This window comes from Etheostoma cragini, chromosome 5, assembly GCF_013103735.1.
Source record: "Etheostoma cragini isolate CJK2018 chromosome 5, CSU_Ecrag_1.0, whole genome shotgun sequence".
Classification (NCBI taxonomy): domain Eukaryota; kingdom Metazoa; phylum Chordata; class Actinopteri; order Perciformes; family Percidae; genus Etheostoma; species Etheostoma cragini.
In genome coordinates this window covers 22,770,987-22,794,585 of record NC_048411.1, presented here as the reverse complement: position 1 = coordinate 22,794,585, position 23,599 = coordinate 22,770,987, and the positions used below count along the sequence as shown (strand labels likewise).

At 40.8% G+C, this 23,599-nt stretch overlaps 3 protein-coding genes and 1 long non-coding RNA gene across 5 annotated transcripts; 1 reads left to right on the top strand and 3 right to left on the bottom strand.

Annotated features, from left to right (window-relative positions):
• Positions 1 to 1,179: 1,179 nt before the first annotated feature.
• Positions 1,180 to 18,334, bottom strand: LOC117944745. The gene is made up of 3 exons (XR_004656644.1): positions 17,840 to 18,334; positions 13,879 to 13,884; positions 1,180 to 1,192 (listed from the first exon to the last, which is right to left on the bottom strand). It is a non-coding gene; the product is annotated as an uncharacterized LOC117944745 (long non-coding RNA).
• On the bottom strand, positions 7,053 to 8,763 carry LOC117944744 (gamma-crystallin M2-like). The gene is made up of 3 exons (XM_034871828.1): positions 8,509 to 8,763; positions 7,504 to 7,746; positions 7,053 to 7,368 (listed from the first exon to the last, which is right to left on the bottom strand). The coding sequence occupies exons 1-3, from the start codon at positions 8,539 to 8,541 to the stop codon at positions 7,090 to 7,092; spliced, it is 555 nt and encodes a 184-aa protein (XP_034727719.1). The 5' UTR covers positions 8,542 to 8,763; the 3' UTR covers positions 7,053 to 7,089.
• Positions 9,628 to 19,865, top strand: inpp5e (inositol polyphosphate-5-phosphatase E). Of its 2 annotated transcripts, XM_034871824.1 has the most exons (12): positions 9,628 to 9,766; positions 10,361 to 11,238; positions 11,865 to 11,988; positions 12,095 to 12,192; positions 12,323 to 12,447; positions 12,765 to 12,884; positions 13,511 to 13,618; positions 14,080 to 14,241; positions 14,341 to 14,456; positions 14,953 to 15,089; positions 15,677 to 15,833; positions 19,855 to 19,865. In XM_034871824.1, exons 2-11 carry the CDS (start codon positions 10,430 to 10,432, stop codon positions 15,810 to 15,812), a joined length of 1,935 nt encoding a protein of 644 aa, XP_034727715.1. In that variant the 5' UTR covers positions 9,628 to 9,766; positions 10,361 to 10,429; the 3' UTR covers positions 15,813 to 15,833; positions 19,855 to 19,865. The 2 variants fall into 2 exon arrangements, with proteins under 2 accessions (XP_034727715.1, XP_034727714.1); XM_034871823.1 differs by having other exon boundaries at positions 9,628 to 11,238.
• On the bottom strand, positions 18,347 to 23,470 carry pmpca (peptidase, mitochondrial processing subunit alpha). The gene is made up of 13 exons (XM_034871825.1): positions 23,380 to 23,470; positions 21,715 to 21,917; positions 21,539 to 21,618; positions 21,375 to 21,457; positions 21,129 to 21,223; positions 20,927 to 21,027; positions 20,018 to 20,281; positions 19,842 to 19,934; positions 19,624 to 19,742; positions 19,426 to 19,516; positions 19,123 to 19,185; positions 18,881 to 19,025; positions 18,347 to 18,753 (listed from the first exon to the last, which is right to left on the bottom strand). The coding sequence occupies exons 1-13, from the start codon at positions 23,424 to 23,426 to the stop codon at positions 18,584 to 18,586; spliced, it is 1,554 nt and encodes a 517-aa protein (XP_034727716.1). The 5' UTR covers positions 23,427 to 23,470; the 3' UTR covers positions 18,347 to 18,583.
• Between the last annotated feature and the right edge of the window lie 129 nt (positions 23,471 to 23,599).

Here is a 23,599-nt window from a genome sequence, read left to right as displayed (position 1 = left end):
ACATAGAGTTTGGCTGTAGATTTATTGGTTAAGGCTGATCTTTTGGCATATAAATTAAAAGCATGACCACAGTCTAAGGCCTTTTATATTTAAATGTGTTACTAAAGTGCAACTTCTGTGGTTATTGATATTCTTAACTGTTAATTTGGGCTCTCTATTGTGGAAAAGATGCAGTATTATTGAAAGTATCTGGTTCCACTGTGGATAAACACCTTTAAAGCAGAGACACTTTATCAGCAAGTGAACTTAGCTACTGGTGTTTTAAGTGTTAACCTTCTCAACTTGCTGAGTGGGTAATGTGACAAAGGCCAGAGGTTAAGGAAAGCAGACTCACAGGTCATAAAGAGTTCCCTCAATTGCTTCAGCTCCTCAATTTGAGCATTGCGGAGGAGACATTGCTAAGTCCTGAAAATGAAAGTCAAAGTTCGGTAATAGAAAGAGAACAGACAGAACAGCACATTTTGCAAAATTGAGTATCAGAAAATTCAATCATGAGTGTCATGCAAAGTATTTATTCACACTTTCAACTGGAGTGCTACTCAGCTAGGGCAGTGAATGAAGACTTTAGTATGTGAAGCTGCTGTAATCAGTAGTTTTACATTAGCAATTAGCTCCATGACAAAGTTTAGCATCTCTGGATTCACAGTCCACAACCCTTCTGTTTTGGTTCACCTCCGTCATCAACCTTGTTTTCAAATGCATCCTGGCAGCTGTTTTCACTAAAAAAGCTCTACCTGCCAACTCTATGTGAATGTTTTTCTTTTTCTTAACAAAACCAACTTGAACTCAACTTCAACTTTATTTGTGCCCCGGAAGGGGGATTAGGTGTGCAGCTAGTATAAACACATACAAGGAACACAAATTCAAACAAGTTTTACACACAGTTCAATTGGAACACAACCGTGACGGTACGAGGACAATTAAATACCAATGCAAGGTGCATGGATAGCAGTGTCAAACCAACATTCGTAGGGTAGGAAAAGTGCATAGTAGCCTGCAAAAAAATGTCATAGAAGTACAAACAACAGTGGCTAGTTGCTGAGATATATCCTTCTGGACCAAAGATTGAAATCTCCATTTCCACCTTTCAAAAAAACCAAAATCATCATTTTGAGTGACTGCAGCTTTACTGTCTTTAGAAATAATTCTCAACATTTCGCCAGGGTGAGTGCATGGATGTCTGTGTGTGTGTCTATGTGTGTGTGCATTGGATGGGGGGGGACAATGGTACACAAAAGGCCTGGCTCTCTCCCATTACTGCCACATCTACTCTCCATCCACCACTTCCTGGGTATCTGGTGTTCCGAGCCGCCTGAATTCCAGGTTTTTTTTCTTTATCACAAGTCTTCCAACTGCAACAAACAAAGGGAAGAAGCAGCCGAGGACAGACATACAGAGGGAAAAACATGCAGTGCCAAAGCTCACATTCTTCCTACAGAGCTGAGTTATTATCAGTGATGGCTAGTAACAGGAGGAGACAGTCAAGCACAGGAAGCAGCAATCAACCATTTTTGAAAATACTTGAATGTATTACTACATTTAGCATGTATTACATTAGTATGAGTACACATAATTTGTTACTTCAAGTCAAGTCCATCCTATTATATTTTTATGTAGGCAATTTAACCCAATAAGCTATAACAAATCACAAATTTGCCTTAAGGGGCTTTAAAGTCGGTACAGCATATGACACACTCTGTCCTTTGACATTTGAGTCGGATAAGGACAAACTCCCCTAAAAATCCTTGAAAAGGAAACAAATTGAAAAAACCCGCAGGAGATGTTTTATGTAAACAATAGACCAAAAGAGAAAAATATATAAAATCAGGATAGATTGTAAACGTATATTAGGAATGTAGTAATATACTCTTATTATATGTACTATATAGTCAAGAAACTTACAGGTGCTGCCAAAAACGTTTGCCACACGACCTTTGCTCCACCATTTTACCCACTTAAATGATCGCAGTACTTTTCCCACTGTTGCCAAACTCTCTTCTGTTTATGTATTTAAGGCAGAACACTTTGTGTGGTCATTAAATACAGGCATGAGCTGTAATTTCTTCATCAGAAAAAACAAAGCCACCTTAATCTAAGCAGTGGACAGGGGTGTGTGGTATGTCTGCATGTTTATTCCCATCTTTGTTTACGATCACTGTTGTACTGATCTGTGTGTTTTCATGTGCCTGATGTGGTCACGGCCGGCTGCAGTCATTCATTCAGCCCTCTGCTCAAGAGCCTGAGGCCTGTAACGTGTGTTTGCTGTCTGTTGGCTGCAGATGCTATCATGTGTGATTAGTACAGCATTTGTTGGCACATGCTCTCTCTTTCTCTCTCTCTCTCTGTCTGGTAGCAGTTACACTCGTCACAGCTGTTAGCTGCCCGAGGAGAAAACCCCTGCACCTGCCTCTGTTTCTGCCTAACGTAAACAGGCTTTAAAAAAAATCAGACTCTGCATGTGAGCAGGATGGAAACATCAGTTGTAAATGGAATAATTTGCACAGATGAGATCAAGTTGTCAGGGCGCAATGAGGCCATCATGCCTAAGGAATAAAATGACACAGCCCTTATTAGACATGCAAGGTCAGTGGGATCGAGGGGATGAGACCCAGAGGACCACAGATGTAAATGTGTGTGAAATCAGAATCAGAATCAGCTTTATTTTGCTAGGTATGAGGACTGTTGGTACGTTTGTCCGGTCCAGCCGTTTAAATGAGAATGATATCCAAAGTATTGACCATTTTATATCATGCACACAGGTTTGTGATAACAGAGGCAATTCACTTTCACAATACTTCAGTGATGTTTGGCAGCTGGCATCATTCATGTTTCATATTTAGGTTGGGATTTAGTTGAATTACCGTCGTTGTTTGTGGCACAAAAATCGGACGCAAAAAAGGACGCATCAACACAAACACAGTTTACACTCACAATACAAAATCGACATGGAAATATCACAACGCAATCAAAATGCAAACGTCTGCATGGGAACATGCTCATAATGACATGGGTAACATGCTGATGTTTAGCAGGTCAACCTTTTCGAGTCAAAGTGGTCGCCTGGCCACACATGGCCACAACTATAGTGTGGCTAAACAAATTTGGGGGGAAAAATCGGGAAGTTGTCATTAAACATGAAAACATCCTTCATTTAGTGCATACCAAACTTCTTTCATAGAACTACAAACAAACCCGTCATCTATTTTCCAGCATCAAATATTAATTCCGTTGCTCACAACAAGAAAGTGCCACGGGAGCATCTTTGGGAAAATCATTTAGGCTTTTTTATCTCAAGATTTACACTTGCTATGTAGAGTGAGTTTCTGGTTCTCAACTGGCTGAGATCAGGGAGGAAAAAATGGAAATCTGCCAAAAAAGAGAGCCCTGATTTTGAGAACCCTGCCTCTGGTTAAAAGACAATGAACTATGGTGGGCTTTGATCTGTGTTCATATCCAGGCAGAATAACGACGGCTCCTTTGACCAGAGCTAATGATGTCTGCGGCGCGTTAGAATAATGCAGAGGGGGATTTGTAGCCGTGCGGGTACCTTTAATGAGTTTTATTTGTTTTGTTTTATCCACCTCCACCACCTACTCACCTCAGTACACAGAAGAGGGAGGGCTCGTGTGGTATAAGAATCAGCCTTCTCCACACCTTCATGGGGCTAATTATCCAACCCTCACAAGGATCATCTCACAGCTAAAGGAAAAGAGATTTCTCCTCCTAGCTTGACACATAATTCTATATTACAATCCTTCCTTAGTCTAAATTGGAGTGTGCCTAGATGGGGCTAACTTCACTTTGATACAAACTACTGTGTATCCATTCACAAGACAGAACCAGCATGTTGCTTTACTAAAAGGTAGGAGATCAAGAGTTGAGGAGATTATACATAATCTCTTCATTTTGCAAAGACATGAGAAATAGATTCATGAAGAGATTAATCTTTCAACCATGGTGGATGTACTGTGTGTTCTAAGAATACTGTCAGAATGTATGGTTATATTAACTTGAATATACTTTGTTTAAAACTTTGGTAAAACTTCGACAACTTTGTGTTAATGCAGCAATTAACTAAAACACAGAATGTTTCCAGGACTCAGCATTACACTTTAATCTGTCTGTCCCACTTTATTTTTAAGTAATTTTCACACTCTCTGAAGTCTGTAATCACTGACACAGACATTGCCTCCAAAGTGTGCCCTCTCAGAGTATCAGTCACAGCGCTTTCTCCACACAAAACCCTCCTATCTCTCTCTGTTGGACGGCAGGTCCCAGTCCATCTCCTACTCATTAAGCATATGTCTCATTTTCCATTTCAGACAGGAGATAACATAGAAGTGCATACAAAAGCACTATTTTCAGGCCCTTCTGCTCATCTCGTCTGAAAGTCTAATGAGAGCAGATCAAATATAACTGACACCTAGGGGAGACAAAAGGAGACGTAGCCCTGGGTGAAAGATGAGGCGAGGAAGAACAATGGACCTTAATGTGCCGTCACTGCGGCGGTATGGAGCAGGACCAGTGAATGCAAATTATTCTGTAATGAGGGATTAAGTGGTGGATTATGCGTCTTTATTAAGATGTTTCTGATCCTCATTAGGATGAATCTCGTATCAGGGCATCGATTCCCTACCCGCTCCCTGGATTGGCTGTTCTCTGGAGGAAGAGGAGAGAGGAAAGAAAAAGAAAGAAAGAGTCAGAAAGAAAAGAAAAAAGAAAGAGAGACGTGCTTCTAGAATCCTTCTTTGAGGCATGTGACAAAAAGCTATGTGTGTTTACCAATTTTGTAGGACATAGGCCGTGAGTAATAACTAAAAATGTAATGTGAATGTGCAGTATATTTTTAATTAAAGTTTAATTAAGGTGTATCTTGATGTTGAAGTCACAAAAAAATTGCTGGGGCTGATCGGAATGTCAGAACATTGGAGGTATTGTGTCACGATCCAAAGTATTGGACAAATTAAAATGTTGACCTGATAATAGTGAAAGTCACAAGATCACCACATTTATTACAATTTATTCTGAAGGGAACATGAATACCAAATTTATAGATAATCCATCTAATAGTTGTAGACATATTTCACACAGTTTTGTGCCAAGCAAGCCATTTGGTAAATGCTGAGATATTTCACTGATTGAGTAACGTGAACATTTAGAGGATCAAAGTTATTTCAATTCTTTCTGTAGGAAAAATGAATTTGTGTACCAAATGTCATAGGTATCTGTCATGTAGTTGTTGAGACACGTTAATGAAATTCATAAAGGTCAACGTAGTGGCGTTGGAGGAAAAGTTAAGAGGATATCAAAATTGGTAGGTTTCATTCTCTAGGCACCATGAATGTCTGTACAAAGTTTGACAGCAAATCCATCCAACAGTTGCCACTAGCATGGATACTTTAACTGTTCATTTAAAAATATGTCTTGCCCAGTTCTTTTCCATTTGCTTGATGTTACCATATATGTGTATTATGTGATTTTAGTCAAAAAATGACCAGATTCTGGTTGTGTGTTGACCTATGTGACTGCATTATTGTGTTCCTATTACTGAAGGAAACAAGTCGAGCAAAAACAAACCCAGACGCTCCAAAGACAACATTTACCTTGCATAACAACTCAGAACAAGACCGAAGCCAAATTGGAGGAGTGTTAATATAATCAGAGAAAACTCAGCTATTCTAGTGTTTATGTGACAATGTCTAAGTTTGCTATGTAAACTTTAGACACAACGGTTTGAATTCCACTCAGAATTAGACTAAACTTCCTTCAGCTCAGAGCAATGATTTCAGCTGACGCAAGCCTTATTTCATAGGATAGAGGAGGCAGCAGTACGCAACACAACTTCTCAGCTGCAACTCAAAAGGCTTCAACAGCCTCAATGCACAGAACACATAGAAATTTACCTTCACACCTCGAAATGCACAGTCTCTGTTTCTACCACATCTGACCTAAAAAGAAGAACAAGAGCTTAATCTTATTCTGTTTACAGTTAGAACACCCCCACATGTCACAGTTTCAGTTTGTTAGTGCAAACGCAAACAGTCGAGGTGGAAAGGGACAGTTCAGTTGCATCTTGTCCAAATGAAGGAAGGCAAAGAGACATATAGGCAGATAACAGACAGGCAGGAAAAGCGGCTGGAGCACTTACTGAAGAACATAAAAGCACATGGCAACTTTGCCACGTAGCAATATAGGATTGTGTGGAAAAGGGCCGGTTATGAGGGATGTCAGGGTGAGGGCATCTAGTGGATGGTCCGAGGACAGCAGGTCTGGGGAGTGAGAGGAGAGTCCACGGCCTAGGGGAAGTGAGCACAGGGCTGGAGACAGGGACAGACAGCCAGGAAGAACATCCTCGTCATGACAAAGTCTGATGACCTTACAACTCTGACTGAACTTAAGTCAGTAGTACATAAGGCTGTCAAACAATTGATATTTTTAAAGGCCAAAAAAAACATTTTTAAGTTAATTCAGTATTGCACTGGGAGGCACTGTCACAAGCCGGTTAGCTTAGCTTAGCACAAATAATAGAAACGGGGGGAAACAGCTAGCCTGGCCTTCTCCAAAGGGAAGAAAATTCACATAGAAGTTCTTCTAAAGCCCACTAATTAACATGTTATATCCGAATAAAGTTGTAAAAATAAAAATTCACCGCTTTACAAGGGGTTAAAAAACGGTAGGCTTTATAACAAACACAAATAGTTTTATATGGTATGATGTGTGTAGGGAACATACGTTTTAACAAAATTATCTAATTAGAAACGTCAATCTAAAATGGTGCAATGCAACGTATTAGATTGCTATCCACAATCCAGCACGTGTATCCACCAAGAGATTGGAGCCTTAAGATTGGGAAGTTGTTGATTATGAAAGTGAGTAGGAAATGAGAATAAAAAGCGAATCATTTAATGGAAATGAGAAACCTTATTATCTTTGTCAACAACCATTTTCCTTGAGCATTCCCTGTGAATTACTGTCAGCAATAGATGTCTGGCAGCTTTGATTTGGTGTAAGTATGCATACTCAGAATAAAAAAAGACTATACACACCAGCAGTTTAGGTCATGACAGTTTTATTCAGTGCTAAGAGGATCTAATAGCAGGAGTCGGTGATGCGCCTCATGCTCATGAACCTCATGCTGCTACTGCCCATGTGCATGAAGTTCCTGTACTCGCCAGACCTCACGTACATCATCCTGCCTCTGTACTGGGGCTGCTCGTACATCAGCCAGTGTCCCTCCATCACGTTGCAGGACATGCAGTTGGACATGCGGAAACGATCCATGATGTTATCACAGTCATCCATCAGCTCAGACATCTGACCGCCGAAGTTCTCCCTCTCGTAGATCCTCATCCTGTAGGATCCCCTGTGCTGTGGTGCAGAAAATGAGCGGGTTTAACACAGGGCGCTTCATCTTTTCAACATGAGTTCTATAAGGCTTGACAAATATATTGTATTATCCACAGATGTCATCTACAGAAAATCTAGCCAGGTGTAAGATCTTACCATGGGGATCATGCGGCAGGACTTGATGGTGTCGCTCATGCCCATCATGCTCATGTAATCACTGTACTCGCCCCTCCTCAAGAAGTACTGGTTTCCCATGTAGTTGGTGCGGTCGTACACCATGAAGCAGCCTCTCTCCACCCTGCAGGAGTGGCACCTGCTCATGTAGGAGGACATGTCGGGGCAGTCGCTCATGCACTCATAGGAACGACCCTGGAAGTTCCTATCCTCGTAGAAGATGATCTGAGAGAGAGAAAAGGCGTTGTTGAGCACATGTGAGGCGTCATAGAGTCACAAGTGCCATTAAGTTTAAAGCTGCATATGTTAATGTTTTAGAAAAACGGGAAAAAGCTTTCACTGTGAATCCAGCTTTCTTTCAATGTAGTGCTGTTAAGGATGAAGCTTGCATTTAACTACAAAGTTTGCTTTAAATTGCAGCTTTAAGCCAACTATAACTGATTTTATTGCAAGTTGAAGGAAGCAGAAACTAGCTGTGAACACAGCCTCTTTACACATGCAAAAGATATGGAGTTGTGTTTTTGTCCACATGATGAATAAAAGTCCAATATTTACTGTACATGTAGCTCTGTTTATGGTCTTCACCCATTTGTGAGAGAAATATGTGGCTCTTAACCTGCAAAATACTCCTTCAGTGCTGCATGGGCTAGGGTGCGGTCGTTTGAGCTCTTTCAATGAGAACAGCTGCCTGCTGTGGCCAAAGATTACACCATAAGAGGTGTGAGAAGGAACCAAAACAGTTAATCCGCAGGCCACAAAAACAAAACCAAGGAGCTCAAAGAACATTATTTAAGCTGAGGGGAACTGCAGAGTTTGGTGATAATTATCATTTGATTCGTTATTGTTAAAACATATTGATTATATGAGCTTTAAAGTATCTTTTTAACAGCAGACATCTCGATGTTTTTAAGCCACAATGGGCAATATGCAGGTGATACCACTTAGTTTTAGTGATATTGTGAAAATGAAAACTATCAGAGAGCTTACCTTGCTCATCATGTTCATTCCAGTGGAAGTCATTTTGCCTGTCAGAGGGCTGCTGCTGCTGGTACTGCTGCTGCTCTTGCACTGAACTGTACTCTACCTGGTTTAACCCTTTGCTTTTATACATGAGCCACAGACTGGTCCTTTTGTCTAAACCCCCTGAGCCAGCAACTGTGCCATTGAAATGCAAAGAATATGGACGGATTGTCCACATTTCCATGGACCAGCGGGCTCAGAAATTCTTTCAGTGGCTGTCTCGTACAGTGCAGGGGGGCACAGAAAGGGTGAAAGATAAGTTAACAGTTAACAATTAAAGGTCACACCTTGATGTTATGTATTCATTGTGACATTCGCTGTTTCCTCAGCAACAGCATTTTTCTATTGTTTTTTAGTGCATTTTTTTAATGTTCACTTTTGAAAGTTTCATTATAACACCTGGTGATTGACATACATGTACAAGTACAGTAATAATAATTCTCTAAAAGTTAATCATGGCAAAAACCAGTATTATAAAACAAACAGCAACACCTCTGTATGAAAAACGATTTTTTTTAAAGGTCCCACGGCATATATTACCGCCGTAATATATGCCGTGGGATATATATACACATTCCACAATCCTGTCTATGGTCCCCCAGTGGCTAGAAATGGTCATAAGTGTGAACCGAGCCCTGGATATCCTGGTCTGCCTTTGAGAAAATGAAAGCTTAAATGGGCTGAGCTGGAAACTTGCCCCTTATGAGGTCATAAAGGGCAAGGTTACCTCCCCTTTCTCTGCTTTGCCCGCCCGTAGAATTTGGACAGAGAGACATCATGGCTTACAAACGAGCAAAGTGGCAGTTGGTCAATATATACCAATAAATATATATATATATATATATATATATATATATATTTTCATACTGGCACTGCATGATTTTAATGCAAACAAAACAATGCATGGCATCATACCGTATTTTAATCAGAGATGCAAAGAACCAACACAGTCTCAATAGGTAACCCTATTTTTAGGATCGATGTACTGTATCGTTCTATGACCGTACATGAGATGATGACAGCGCAACATGCAGGTAGATTACAATCATTTGAGTTGCATGTACTTTCACTTCTTAGCACAGAGGGGCGCTGTGACCCTTGCTCTATACTTGCTCTGCTCTCTGTGCTGACTCTTGTCTTGGTAACAAAATCTGTTGTCATGCGTTGCTAAGGAAGCAATTGAGCTACTCTTTAATTAGCCACTCAAAACATCAGTAAACAACAGGTAACTTTACTTCACCATGATAACACTGAAATAACCAGCTCCATAAGACGGAAACTACTAACATTACCTTGTTATTTATATCATCATATAAACGTTTGCTTGTAACGTTAGCTGAGCTAGCTTGGAAATCGCTACTCTATGCAATGCCAGCTATGTTATACAGATAGCTTGAAACTACTAGCGTTATACTAGCTAAATAGTTAACGTTAGCCAAAGTTAGCTAGCAGTGTAGGTTATATTCAAACATGACTTGTTGGCTGGATGATAACGTTAGTTAAGGTTCAGTTAAGTGATGACAAAACAATTTCGACTCAACCTTTGATACTAGCTAGCTAGCTTAGACCGCTATGGCTAACATTAATAATAATTAGCTCACGGTGCTCGTATTTATTGAACTTACTTAAGGTAACTAAGCTATAGTTACCGTTTATTGTCCAACTAATGTTGCACGTGTAAAAACTGCCATTAGTGTATTTAATTGCTAGGAACTAAACAGGTTATACAACAAACTTATGCTGGATTGGTAATTTTGGCTGAACTCAGTCGTTTTGAGGTCAACATTTGACTAAATCATTTTCTGCCCAATATGTTCAGGTGTATGTTAGTAAGCAATGACAAAGTTCCATCCACCTGACCACAGCTGGTCTCAGGCATGACGAGAGGATGACTGAGAATGGAGAGGACAGCCTCCTCCATCAGTCCTGTGAGGCTCCTGCTAAAGGAGATTCACTTGTCAGTGACAGCAGGACACTCAAGACCTCTGTAGTGGATGCCACATCCTGCAAGGAACACAATGATGCCCTTAAACTCACTGATAGAAATGCAGAGGGACAGATCAGTCTATACCAGCCTCGGCCACCCGCACTGCCCAGGCTTTCAAAGTCCAGAAAAAGTGTCTCACTGGAGGAGGCCGGGAGAATCAGGAGGCTAAGAAACAGCCAGGAGAGTCTGAGTGATCAAGTTGAGACTGGCTCCTCCACAGACTCTCTTAAAGAGGTCCAAACAACCCCAGCTTCCGGTGGGTTTGTTCTCAGCGCTGCTGCCACCATCAGGAATGACCAGGATTCCAATGTGAGAAAGCTCTCAGCTGTTACAATGGGATCCCCTGTCTTCCGGGACAGAGGGAGAAGTCTCTCAGAGTATGAAAGGAGGCCCACTAGCCAGCAGAGTGACCCCACAGACCACCGGGTGAGGTCCAGCAAGGTGCGTCTGTCTCCGGTGCGTCCCCCGGGGACACTGCCTGCTCTGGGGAAGAGCTTTGCATCAGACACTTTAAGGGCAGCTAATAGGATTGACGGGGATTGTTTGGATTATGCCATGATGACCAGAGAGAAACTCGGGTTGAGACTCCACAGGAACCTGAGCGACAGCCGGCTTCTGGAAAACATGGGGTCGGATAGTGCCTCTGTCAACTCCATGAGATCCACCTACAGTGTGCTTAGCCCCATCAGGCCCCAGGATGTGAGGAACAGGTACAGTAGGCATATCATGACCATGTAGATGAGTTACCTGGAGTTATACTCAGGCTGGATGTGAAGGCTCTTTTGTAAGCTTTCTCTTACCGGAAGGAAAGAGAGAAGGCTATTAGAAGCCGGTTTCTTTCAAGGGTACCTTAGGTCCTTATCTATGTAAAGGTCAGAGACAACATACAACTAGGCAAGTTCAAAACTTCATGTGCATCATTTTCAATTAATTGTAACAATAAGGCAGTTCTGCAATAGCACACATGGCTTACTTTGTCAGTACCCTGTCAGTCTGAGGTCTGGTCAGGCTTTAACTACTTTATCCTTACAATAAAAGAAAATTGCTCAAAAGAAAGTACTATACTCAGGCTTTGCGCAGTAATTAGATACAGTAGCGTAGTAACAACAAGCCTTTTAGTATTGATTTTACCCTCTGATTGAAGGTGATTAGCATAGTGTATCTATGAGTCTAGTCCATAATCTCAATACCCAGTCAGTGCCCAGAAGGGAATTGTATTTTCACTTTTAAATTATTAATGTAATGCCTCAGACAACAGCCATGCTATTTCAACACCTCCATGGCAAGTTGGCTGCCCTTAGAAGCGCTAATTTTCCTTTCAACGTGTATTTTCCAGGAGCTTTCTGGAGGGCAGCGTGCTGGGAAGCGGTGCCCTGCTTGGGGCCGAGGAACTGGACCGCCACTTCCCTGACAGAAGAGTGGGCATCTACATAGCCACTTGGAACATGCAGGGAGAGAAGGTAAGTAAGTCATCATGACTGCAGCGTCTCACAGACCAACAACATATTAAAGTTGTATTACTACCCACTATCAACTGAGTTGTTACCAAGTTTCTATCATTTTCAGGGACTTCCAGCCAACTTAGATGATCTCCTCCTTCCAACTGACTCCGCATTTGCACAAGACTTTTATATTATTGGAGTCCAGGAGGGCTGTCCTGACAGGTATGTTATGTTTTGTTTACATCATCACTGGAAGAAAAGGGAGTTGTTATGACTATCAGTTACCAATCACTATGCTGTAAAGTCAGTTATACTTCTGTGTATGTGACTCTGCGTGTTTATGTGTGTGCAGGAGGGAGTGGGAGACGCGTCTTCAAGAGACTCTGGGACCTTACTACGTCATGCTGTACGCTGCATCACATGGCGTTTTGTATCTCACTGTATTTGTCAGAAGAGACCTCATCTGGTTCTGCTCAGGTAATAAACTCCTGCTATGTTGCTCCTTGCATACAGAACGTGTGCGTACTGCAGGTTGTTGAAAGATGTTTATCTGTTTCATGGTGACACATCCAGCCACCAGTGATGTGATGGCATATTCTTTTGAGTAAGCATGTTAGCATTAGATGCTAGTTTCTTATATTGGCCAAAGAGTCTGCAGATAAAAGGATTTTAATGTGGTGACATATTTCTTTATGTACACTTTAAATGCACATGGTTTTGTGTTTGAATCTAACTGATTACACTGTTAAGCCTCTGACCCTGTCCACAACATTTTGTCCCGTTGATCCACACAGAGGTGGAGCACGCCACAGTTACAACCAGGATCATCTCTCAGATCAAGACCAAAGGGGCTGTGGGAATCGCCTTTACCTTTTTTGGCACTTCCTTCCTTTTCATTACATCTCATTTTACCTGTAAGTAACAAGTTTACGCAAAGTTAAGGAGGCTGCAGATGGCAGCAGTGATTTATTATTGCAAGAGGCTAATATGAGGATGGCTGTAGATAGGAATGGTTGGAGATTTGTACTAAAGTTTAGGTAGGATGTGGCAAGGAAGGAACATTTGTCTCTTCCTTGCCTAGAGAAGAAACAGCAATGATATCTTACTTCTTCAGCATACTGGCATGTCCATTAAATATTAAACATTGTCTAAACGGGGGCGGCTGTGGCTCAGTGGTAGAGCGGTTGCCCGCCAATCGGAAGGTAGGTGTTTCGATCCCCGCCCCTGCAGTCATTGTCGAAGTGTCCTTGGGCAAGACACTGAACCCCGAGTTGCCCCCGGTGCCGCGCATCGGAGTGTGAATGTTTATCTGATGAGCAGGTGGCACCTTGTACGGCAGCCCCGGCCACAGTGTATGAATGTGTGTGAATGGTGAATGTTTCCTGTAGATGTAAAAAGCGCTTTGAGCAGTTGTTAAGACTGGAAAAGCGCTATATAAATACAGCACATTTACATTTAAACATACATATTTGCATTTAAACTGCTGCTTTAATGGCTAGGCAGTTTTATGCGTTTCTAATTTCTGTGTCTGTTATTCCAGCTGGCGATGCCAAAGTATACGAGAGAGTACTAGATTACAACAAAATCGTCGAGGCTCTAGCTCTTCCCAAAGGCCTTCCAGACACCAACCCCTACCGCTCCACACCATGTAAGTTTCCTTGTCCTAAAGATGGTAAAGATCAAAACAATTATGATGGTGGTATTTCTGACACATGATATATTCTGGCAATGGGATGACCAGTATTTAATGCAGTGAAGTAATTATGAAAAGACAAATTTCCTTCACTGGATTTTTGGAATTTCCTAATTGATGTTATAGTCTTGCATATATATATTTTCTTTAAAAAAAACTAGGATTGGAGGACTAGGATCATAACTGTTAGGATACAGTCAGCCTTTTTTTTGGACAAATTGCTCCCTCTTTTTCTCAGAAAGGTTTTTAGCTGTAGTGATTAGAATTTAAAAAGGTTTTTGTGTCCATGACCATCTGTTTTGTCCCAGCTTTGGTCTTGCTATTGAGTGCTTAATAGAATGTTTCGTTATTCATCAAGTTGGTAGGAATAATAGCTAGTTATCTTTGATAATCACAGGGTTTTATTGTAATTGTAGCTGACGTCACAACAAGATTCGATCAGGTCTTCTGGTTTGGAGATTTTAACTTCCGGCTGAGTAAAGACCGGGTGGACGTGGAGACCATCATAAACCGCACAGTAGGCGGCAATATGGCCCCTCTGTTGGAGCACGACCAGCTCTCTAAGGAGATGAAAGATGGTATGCTTGCGTGTTAGTGGCTAAATCTCTTCAAAAAATGTAAACATTTTGGAAGGTTTTTGGAAAGTATATTGTTGTGTTTGTGTTTTCCCCCTCCAGGTTCAATCTTTAAAGGCTTCCAAGAGGCACCAATACACTTCCTTCCCACATACAAGTTTGACATTGGCTGTGATATCTACGACACTACTTCTAAACAGAGAACGCCTTCATACACAGTAAGAAGAAAATCAAGCCACAAAAAGCCAGACATTTGGTGGAAGGCAACAATCTTACACACTTTCCAGTTGCTCTAATTAAAGTCTTAACTGGCCAGGGCAGCCTAAATCCACTGAGCCACAGGCCAAGGCTGTGGCTCAGTGGTAGAGCGGTTGCCTGCCAATTGGAAGGTTGGTGGTTCGATCCCCGCCCCTGCAGTCATTGTCGAAGTGTCCTTGGGCAAGACACTGAACCCCGAGTTGCCCCCGGTGCTGCGCATCGGAGTGTGAATGTGTGTGAATGTTTATCTGATGAGCAGGTGGCACCTTGTACGGCAGCCCCGGCCACAGTGTATGAATGTGTGTGAATGGTGAATGTTGCCTGTAGATGTAAAAGCGCTTTGAGCAGTTGTTAAGACTGGAAAAGCGCTATATAAATACAGCACATTTACATTTACATTTAAATCAGCTTATTGTGGCTCTCAGCAGGATGAAACCTCTGTGTGTGTGTTCACAGGACAGGATCTTGTTCAGGAGCAGGCAGGCTGAGGACATAAAAGTGGTCAAGTACACTAGCTGCTCCTGCATCAAGACCTCAGACCATCGGCCCGTCATCAGCGTCTTCCAGGTCAAACTCAGGCCAGGCAGAGACAAGTGAGTCCCTTTGCCATTTCAAAAACATAGCTTAAAATATTGAAATACTTGTGTCATCATGTTAAGGATGAATTCAGTATATTGACATTTGTTTGTTTCTGTAAACAGATTAGTTTATATTTAGAAGTTCAAGTTGCATTTTCGCAACTATTGTAAACCAGCCTAGTGTATGAGTTAATTGTAATATGTAACAATAACAAGAAGCTGCGTTGACTTTGAAATCTGTTTCAATGCTTTCTTGTAGCATTGTCCACAGTTGAAAACTTATTTGGTTTTGGTAAAAATGGGAATTTCTACCCATCACAGTGAAAAGGGCATTTTTGTTCCAATCCAGTTAGAAAGTGAATGATTTCAGCAGCTGGCAAAGTACTGTTTTAGTTTAGAAGAGTCAAACTTCTTGCAAATACGTTGTGGTCATTTTCTAATGCTGGGCAGTTAGAATCTTCATCTTCAAATCGTTCTAGATTCTTAAATGTCTACTTATTTAACTACTGAATTTCTCTTTTTTTTTTTTGACCTGGTGTTTTTTTTTAAGTCTGGTGCTACGTACTACTAGTCTCATTCTAAATATCTTTGATTGTGTTTAGTATTCCCCTTGGTGCGGGACAGTTTGACAGAAGCTTGTACTTGGAGGGAATTAGGAGGAGGATCACCAGAGAGCTGAAGAGGAGGGAGGCCATGAAGAACCATAGCAGCAGCAGCACCATCTGCACCATCTCCTAAACCCTTAAACTGTGCCAGAAAGTGGAATGTAAAACCCAAAAACCCAGAAAAGGACCAAATGGAAACCAGAGTTGTCTTAATTACACAGAGCCCAGTGCTGGTCGGTAACTGAGCAGAGTGTGCCCCCTGTTGGTTGAGGTTGGGAACTGTGTGTGTGGGGTAAGCGGCTTGCAGGACTTGAGGGCAAAGACCTTGAGGTCAGACACAGAGAAAGGTTTCCAGACACAGCAGTCAGCAGCAGTCTGGCCTTTATTTATTCAGCCCCCTCCATTTATTTAACATGAAGTGGATGGGGGGGGCTGCCATCATGGTTTACTCTTCAGTCACATGCTCCTGTGTGAACTGATTAACCTTAAAGGCTCAGTGTTACTGCATTCATTTTTAAATGTTGTAGGTGTTTCAAATGCATCATGAACCACAATGTTATTTTCTGAATGCTAAATCAGTGTTTTTTAATGCCTTGTAAATTTGTCATCAACTAGCTTAAAGTGCTCATATTAAGCTTTTTTCCTTTCCTTTATTATGTTTTATGTCTTTTTTTGTGCATGTAATAGGCTCCCAAAGTGAAAAAGCCCAAAGTCCACTCCAAGGGGACTTACCATCTCCAACAGAAAACACTGTTCACAAACTGCTCCAAACAGCTCTATTGTAGTCCAGCCTTTACTTCCGTGACAAACGTGCATCAACTTGTAACACGCGTTATAATGCTTGCCTAGCTGCTGGCATAGCACGCCCTCGTACTCTGCTAATGACTGACTAGTAGTCCTTACCTAGTTACTGCATATGTGCGACTCCCAACAAAGATGGTACCGAAGTAAGATGCCTCACTCGGGAAATAAACCGAGAGCTCAACATACAGGGTGAAAAGAGGAGCTGCAGCAATGTGTAGTACAACAAATATATGGTTTTTTTCTGAAAATTAAACCATGTAAACCTATTTTGATATATTTTCTAAACACAATTATGAACCTGAAAATGAGCATAATATGAGCACTTTAAAAAACTATTTTGGTGGCACATTGAGGTGCATTTTTTATTGCAATTTAGGCATCTGCAGTTCATTTTAACTTGAGTTTTGTTATAAATGTAATGTATTGTAGGAGAATTTTGATATGACTGAAGAAGGGAGGTTTAATGTATCATTTCAGACAGTGATGAACGCTACAGTCAGGAGGTTGTTACTACTTGTTACATGCTACTGTTAAATTTCAGGGAGATAAAATGTCTTTAACACATATTACTTTTTCAACTTCCTATAAAATAGATGATTTACACTGTTAATACCTGTCACTACATTTTTTCTTATTAGGCCAAGTAATACTATAACAGACTGTAACTTATTGCCTTACATCTCATCTCTGTATCCCAAATTAATGAACTTGCATTCTCAGCATGAAAAGCACTACGCTCCAAAAGAAAAGTGCCTGTGGGTCTTGTTTTAATTTCCTCAAGACCTCTTAACTTTATCTGCATATTTTTGTCATCTTGTAATAAATGTTTGATAACACTTTGTTGGCTGAATTTTGCTTTGGAGCTTCAGGTTTTGTACAAATAAGAAATGGCAGAGGTGAGCCTTGATTTTGTTGAGATTTTGTTAAAGGCAGGCGAGCCGTTTCCACTCTATACCAACCTAACTGGCGACTGGCTGTAGCTTTATATTTCAGGGACACGTTTAACATTAGTATTGATGTTCTCATCTAGCAGAAAGCAAATAAGCATATTTCCTAAAATCAAACTATTCCTCTAATTTAGCCTGTTAATATTACCATATATGTTTTATTTGCAAGGGCATCAACACAACCACAAAAGTACAAAGTAGTAACAGATTTCTCTTTAGATTTCAATCTCTTTACAGTACATCTGACACAGTGATGACAGAAACCATGATTTCAATCTTCTTGAGGACAAATTTGCTACAGTTGTAAGGGTCGTCACATTTATCCCCAAACTTCCAAGGCTGCCTTTATTAATCTGTTAACCCTCGGGTTGTGTAGAGTCTTTTGTAGAGACTATGAAGTGCTGTATACTAAAAACTGTTTTCTGATCCATCCACTCTATGAAAAGAGAAGGATCGTTATGGAGCTCAGTGAATTTTAGAGAGCTGAGTTTTTGCAAGGAGAGAAAAATATAAGCTCAATAAAAAATAATAGTTTAGATACTGCTGGGGACGTTAGGCGCCCCTTCTCTCGCCTATATGCTGCTTTACTTTCAGTGTAATATCATTCATTCATTCAAAGACAGAAACATAACAGGTTGGTATTTAGATTTTCAAATCAGCAAACTAACACTAATTTTGGCTTTGGGGTGAATTGTCCCTTTAAAACCAGAGTCCCAGCTCACCCAGTAAGAGCGGGCGCCCCATGTAGGCTGAGTCCTTTGCAGCGGCCGGGGTTCGAATCCGACCTGCGGCCCTCTGCTGCGTGTCACCCCTTCTCTTTCTCTCCCACTTTCCTGTCTATCCACTGTTGCTCTCGGATAAAAGGGAAAAGCCCCCAAAAATAATCTTAAAAAAAAAAAATGATAATAATGAATATAACGAAATATGGCTTTCCTGCTCACAAACAACAAATACAGATACTCCAATTGTATGTAGACTACGGTAGAGTGAAATGCAACTTTTCTTTAAAATCCCCACTCTCAGAGGTTCAGTCAAGAGACAGAGTATCAGTCCCCTCCCACAGTGAGCTGGGTTGAGTTCTGTGGTGGAAGGGAACGCTAGTGTAATCCAGTCCAGTTTATTTACAGCGACCCGGCTCGATGGCCATGTGGTCCTATCGGAAGAGGCGATACATGCGGGGCAGGCGTCCGTCTTTGCTGGACAGGGCGGCCTGGATGTGTTCGTACGAGGGCAGCTCCGTCAGGTCTCCCAGAGCTGCTACTGCGGGCTTACTGCGCAGCATCTTAGTGGTTACTCTCTTAATATCACTGGCTGTCACGTTGCCTGGAAATTATTATTTGAAAGGTCAAAAAAAAAAACTAGGAATAAGCCTGTCTAGTTTTTAATTAACGATGTAATTTTTCCTCTTACACAAGTATTTTATGGCTGCTATATTATCTTTAGTACTCACTTATTAGATCACACAGTTCATGTGGCAACTTCCTCTTTCCTGTGGAGAGAACCTGGCGGCCAACATCTTCAAAAATAACTGGTCGCGACTCGAGGTTCATCATCAACATGGACTTGAGCTGAGTCTTGGCCCTCTCCAGCTCCATCTGAATAAACAGGGATGAGAAAAATGTTCCAAGAATTGTACACCACCTTTGTTTCTTTAACTATAATCAATATTGCTAAAGTTGCCGGAGCTATTACCTCTCCTGCGTTGCTAGCCATCTGAAGGAACTCTCTTGTTATTATCTCCACCATTTCTCGCACCTGGAGATGAACGTATGCAATGATAAGAACTCTACACAAACAAAAAGAGCCATTCACACAAGAAAACCATATGCAAATTTGAAAACATAACAGCTTTGTAACAAAGTTTTAGAGGTATTTTTGACAATTGAAACTTCCCTTGGCAAAGCAATGATTGGTTAAAAAAAACAAAAAACATGCTATTTGCATGCAAAGGTACAATGAGACATTTGAACTGTGCTGTCCTGAGCCTGCACCAACCTGTCTGGGGTCTGCACTGGCATGGATACACAGCAGACCGCTGTCCTCATAGCTGTGATGGTAGGAGGTGGCATTGTACATCCAATGATGCCTACAGTACAAGTACAACCATAAGACAATTAGTGAAACTGACTGGTGTTATTTTTGTAGACTTATAATTATCTGATGAAGTTGAATTGAGGCTTGTGAGACGCTCACCTGTTGAGCACGTTCAGATAGAGGCGGGTGAACATGCCTTTTCCAGGTCCTCCTGCAGAAAAGGAGCCTCCGCCACCCATCATCATGTTGAGCACAGCAAATGGGATAAAGTCTTCCTCCTGTGAAGAGAAAAGCTTTGTTTTTTAATTTGGAAGCTTGAATCTAACATGTATCAGACACCTGACTGAAGACTCTTCAGGATAGCCAGACACACCCACCAGGAAGGAGCAGCTCTCCAGGCCGATCATGATGTGGGTGAGCTCTGGGATCGGGGTGGGGCCAAGGCTCACATCTGACATATCCTTCTCGATCTAACAGATTAAAAGAAGAAGATGTTACTATTCTTTTTCGCCATTTGACCACTGGAAATCAAACAAAATAACCAAGGAATCACCTTGACGATGCCACCAGTGTACTGTGCTACAGAGAGGTCCACGTTGGCCACTGCACTTGCCCCCCACACCGGCTTCGCCTCCAGCAGGTATTTCCTGGCACATTCAACCAGCTGCTCGTGCTCGATGCCCACTCCGGCCAGCACCATCCGCTCGGGACAGTAGTAGTTACGCAGGTAGCTGTGAAGCACTTTCTTGTCAATCACGTCCACGTTGTCTACAGGACAAAAGCGAGGCAGTCCAACCGTGTTTCCGCGATATGCGGCCTGGAAGCAAACAATTACCCCATGTTACAATATTGTTAAAGAGAAAATAAAGCTACAGCAATCTCGTACGACACTGCCAATTATATTTGTTTTTTACAACTACAGTGTCTTTGACAGGCTGGTCAAGAATAAACATTCAAGCTCTTCAAATATTTAATCAGGGTTTTATTTTTTCTTGTCTTTCATGGGCAAGGTTTGATCTGTTATCCTATCATGATGCATTTTTGGTGATTAGATAGATAAAACCGGTCTGTAATTATGCTGTTATGACGGTTATAGTTTTGGTAGTTAATTAATGATTTCACTAAATACAAAGCTTTGTCCTCTGAAAGCTAAATTAGGTTGCATTTCTTGGTTTCATATTTTTATCAATTATATTCCAAACAGAAAATGTACTGCAGTTGACACAAAGCTTGGTGTGTGTGTGTGTGTGTGTGTGTGTGTGTGTGTGTGTGTGTGTGTGCGTGCGTGTGCGTGTGTGTGTGTGTATATTTTATTATTATTTCTTCTGACATTACACACACTAAATGATTAAACAACTAATCAACAGCATACTTATTGATTTTTAACTGATAAGTTACAGGTCATGAATCAATTTGTTTACGTTCACAGAGAGCGGGGGTTTTAACGAGTGACGCGACTCACAGCATGGATCATCTCAGTGAGTAAAGGTTCAGGGTCTGGCCTCATGTTTAGATCTTCTAACTCAAAGCGTACCGCCATTCTGGTCATCTCAATTTCATCATCTGCATGTAAACAAACAAATCATCTCAGAAAGGCAGTGGAGACAGACAGACATTTGGCACAGTGCCCATGGATTTGTCATTTGAAAGAAGAATGGACATACCCAGCAGGCGAGGCTGTAGAACAGCATCAGAGAGAAGACTGACCACTGTGTCCAGACCCTTAACTTCAGCAGACACTGCATACATGGTGGTATCCCTGTGCAGCAAAATGAACAAAATATCACATAAAACAACAGCTTTTCCACATACTCTCTAACGGAAGGAAGGCCTAGTTCACACATGGAAGGTAGTAATACACAAACACTACATTTTGTAACATTGAGGCATTGTGCTAAGAGCCTACATACCTTGATGTTTGGCAGTCACATATCCCTCCGTGTTGTTCCAACGTGAGGAGAATTTCATCTTTACTCCCGTACTGAGCTGTGGACTAAAGAAAAAAAAAAGACAACAGTACTTTACACACCTCAACTACCTTTAATTTTGTGGTCTTTAACTTTGTTTTACTTACAGAAAAGGCGAGTTTCTCTATGAAGTGAGCTATCCCACTCGGATACTTTGCTTCATGTCTGGATCCAGAATTTACTAAAACTAAAATAAGAAGGAAAAAAAACACATTTTATCCACCTCAGCCATATCATGAGGACAAGTGGATATTACAATTTGCATATCACTGCCACAACTTACTTCCAACTGTGCAGAATTGACCAAACTTGTTTTGGGAGGCAACTTTGAGGCCATTTTCTAGAGTAGTGATCTTGGTCTCATATTTTTCCTGACCATCTACCGATGCAAACACTGGCTTGGGGATCCCAGGCAGGGGTGCAGAGAGGGAGATATTTGGGTATCGGCCGCCACTGCTGTACTTTCTGTAAGCTGCGATCCCAAACCTTTGAGAACAGCAAGGCAACAACAACATAAGATAAGATATACTTTATTTTCTTCAAAGGGAAATTTGTTTTGGCAAAACAAAGTTTCTTTAACACATTCTCAGCAACATTATGTTTCTCCAGTGATTTGATTTTTTTCTACATAGTTATGCATTGTTTAGTGGCGCAAATATGTTGGTGTCAAAGGAATAAACAGTGCAGCGGTTACACTCTGTTGCCAGTAGTTTAAATGATATTGCAAAATCTGTGTAACATATAATATAGCACAAAATGTTCCAATTATGATAAACTATTGGATATGAGTTAGAGTTTATGTGGTAAGTGAAAGGTAGTAAGTAAAATAACATAATATATGACGTGGCAATAGAATAGAATCAGACTCCAAAATACTCCGGCTAACACTAAAGCCATTTAATCTGAATTGAACACATAATTAAAGCTAACCGGCACTTCTCAAACTTGGATCCAAATAAGTAACCTAAAATTTAAAATATCAACAACCATTTAGCTCAGCGTGTTAGTCTAACAAAATGAAAACACAAAGAAAATCACCAAAACTATAATGTACTTATCTGCCAACCTCTAAAATATTGGTGGTTAATGTTGTTATTTTTATCTTTATGCAAATCAAGTACAATGTCAAATTCTAAAATTAAAATATGACAAGGGTTAGGAGGTATATAAAATATGAAAGAGTAAGACAACAAAAATATAACGAGAAATACAATAAATAATTTAGCAGTTCATGGAATTAAGAAATGTCTAAATATCAAGTATTTAATGCTTTAGGGTTTGCAGAGTGCTGAATAGCTTAAACGTATTGTAGCATTTTATTTATAAAGATTTTAAATAGAGATGTTTTATTACAGAATTTACTTTTGTGACTGTAAAATGTTGCCAAGATAACAAAAAGATTGATGGTGTAATACTGTTTTCGTTCTAGAATACAGAAATCATAAAAACCAAACAGCACATCTTGGTACAGCAGAGAAAAGTTGACAGAAATGTTACAGCAGATATATAGAAGTATACAAAATTATAAGGACAACTCCCAAATAAGTGGATGGTCGTTTCAGGATCTACTCCACAGAAACAGGAGTCAATGTCATTTTTTTCAGGCTGTGCAAGTAATGTTTTGCTGGATAGCACCGTTGAAGAAGTTTAAAACGTGACATGTTTGTGATTAAATATCTTAAAGGTAAAGTCCAAACTTTTAGAAATGAATCTTCCCCAGACAGTGATGGGTAAAACATTAGCCATCCTGACAGGGACACTTCCAGACTAGCGTTACGTTACAGCCTGACAGTTTGACAGCTAGCTAGAGTTAGCATCGTGCTAACCGTGTAAGCTCATCTTGGATCATGAGGACGTAGAAAAAGTATGACACTGCACAATCCTATTTCCACGTATTTAACTCGAGTCTGGCGACCATTTACGAGCATTCATTTTAAACTTGCATTACCTTTGAACACGACTCCAGCTTCTATACCTCGACATGTGAGTCGCCATCTTGGATCCTCTCTGTGACCAGAACAAAAGTCACCCGGATGATGATGAAAGTTTTCTGAAGCACTTCCGCCGAACCCACCATCAAGCAAACAAACAATCAAAGAAAAAAAGAAATAAAAGCTTACTTTATTTGGAATTTTGTTTTGCATTGGTGCCATACAAAAACGTATATA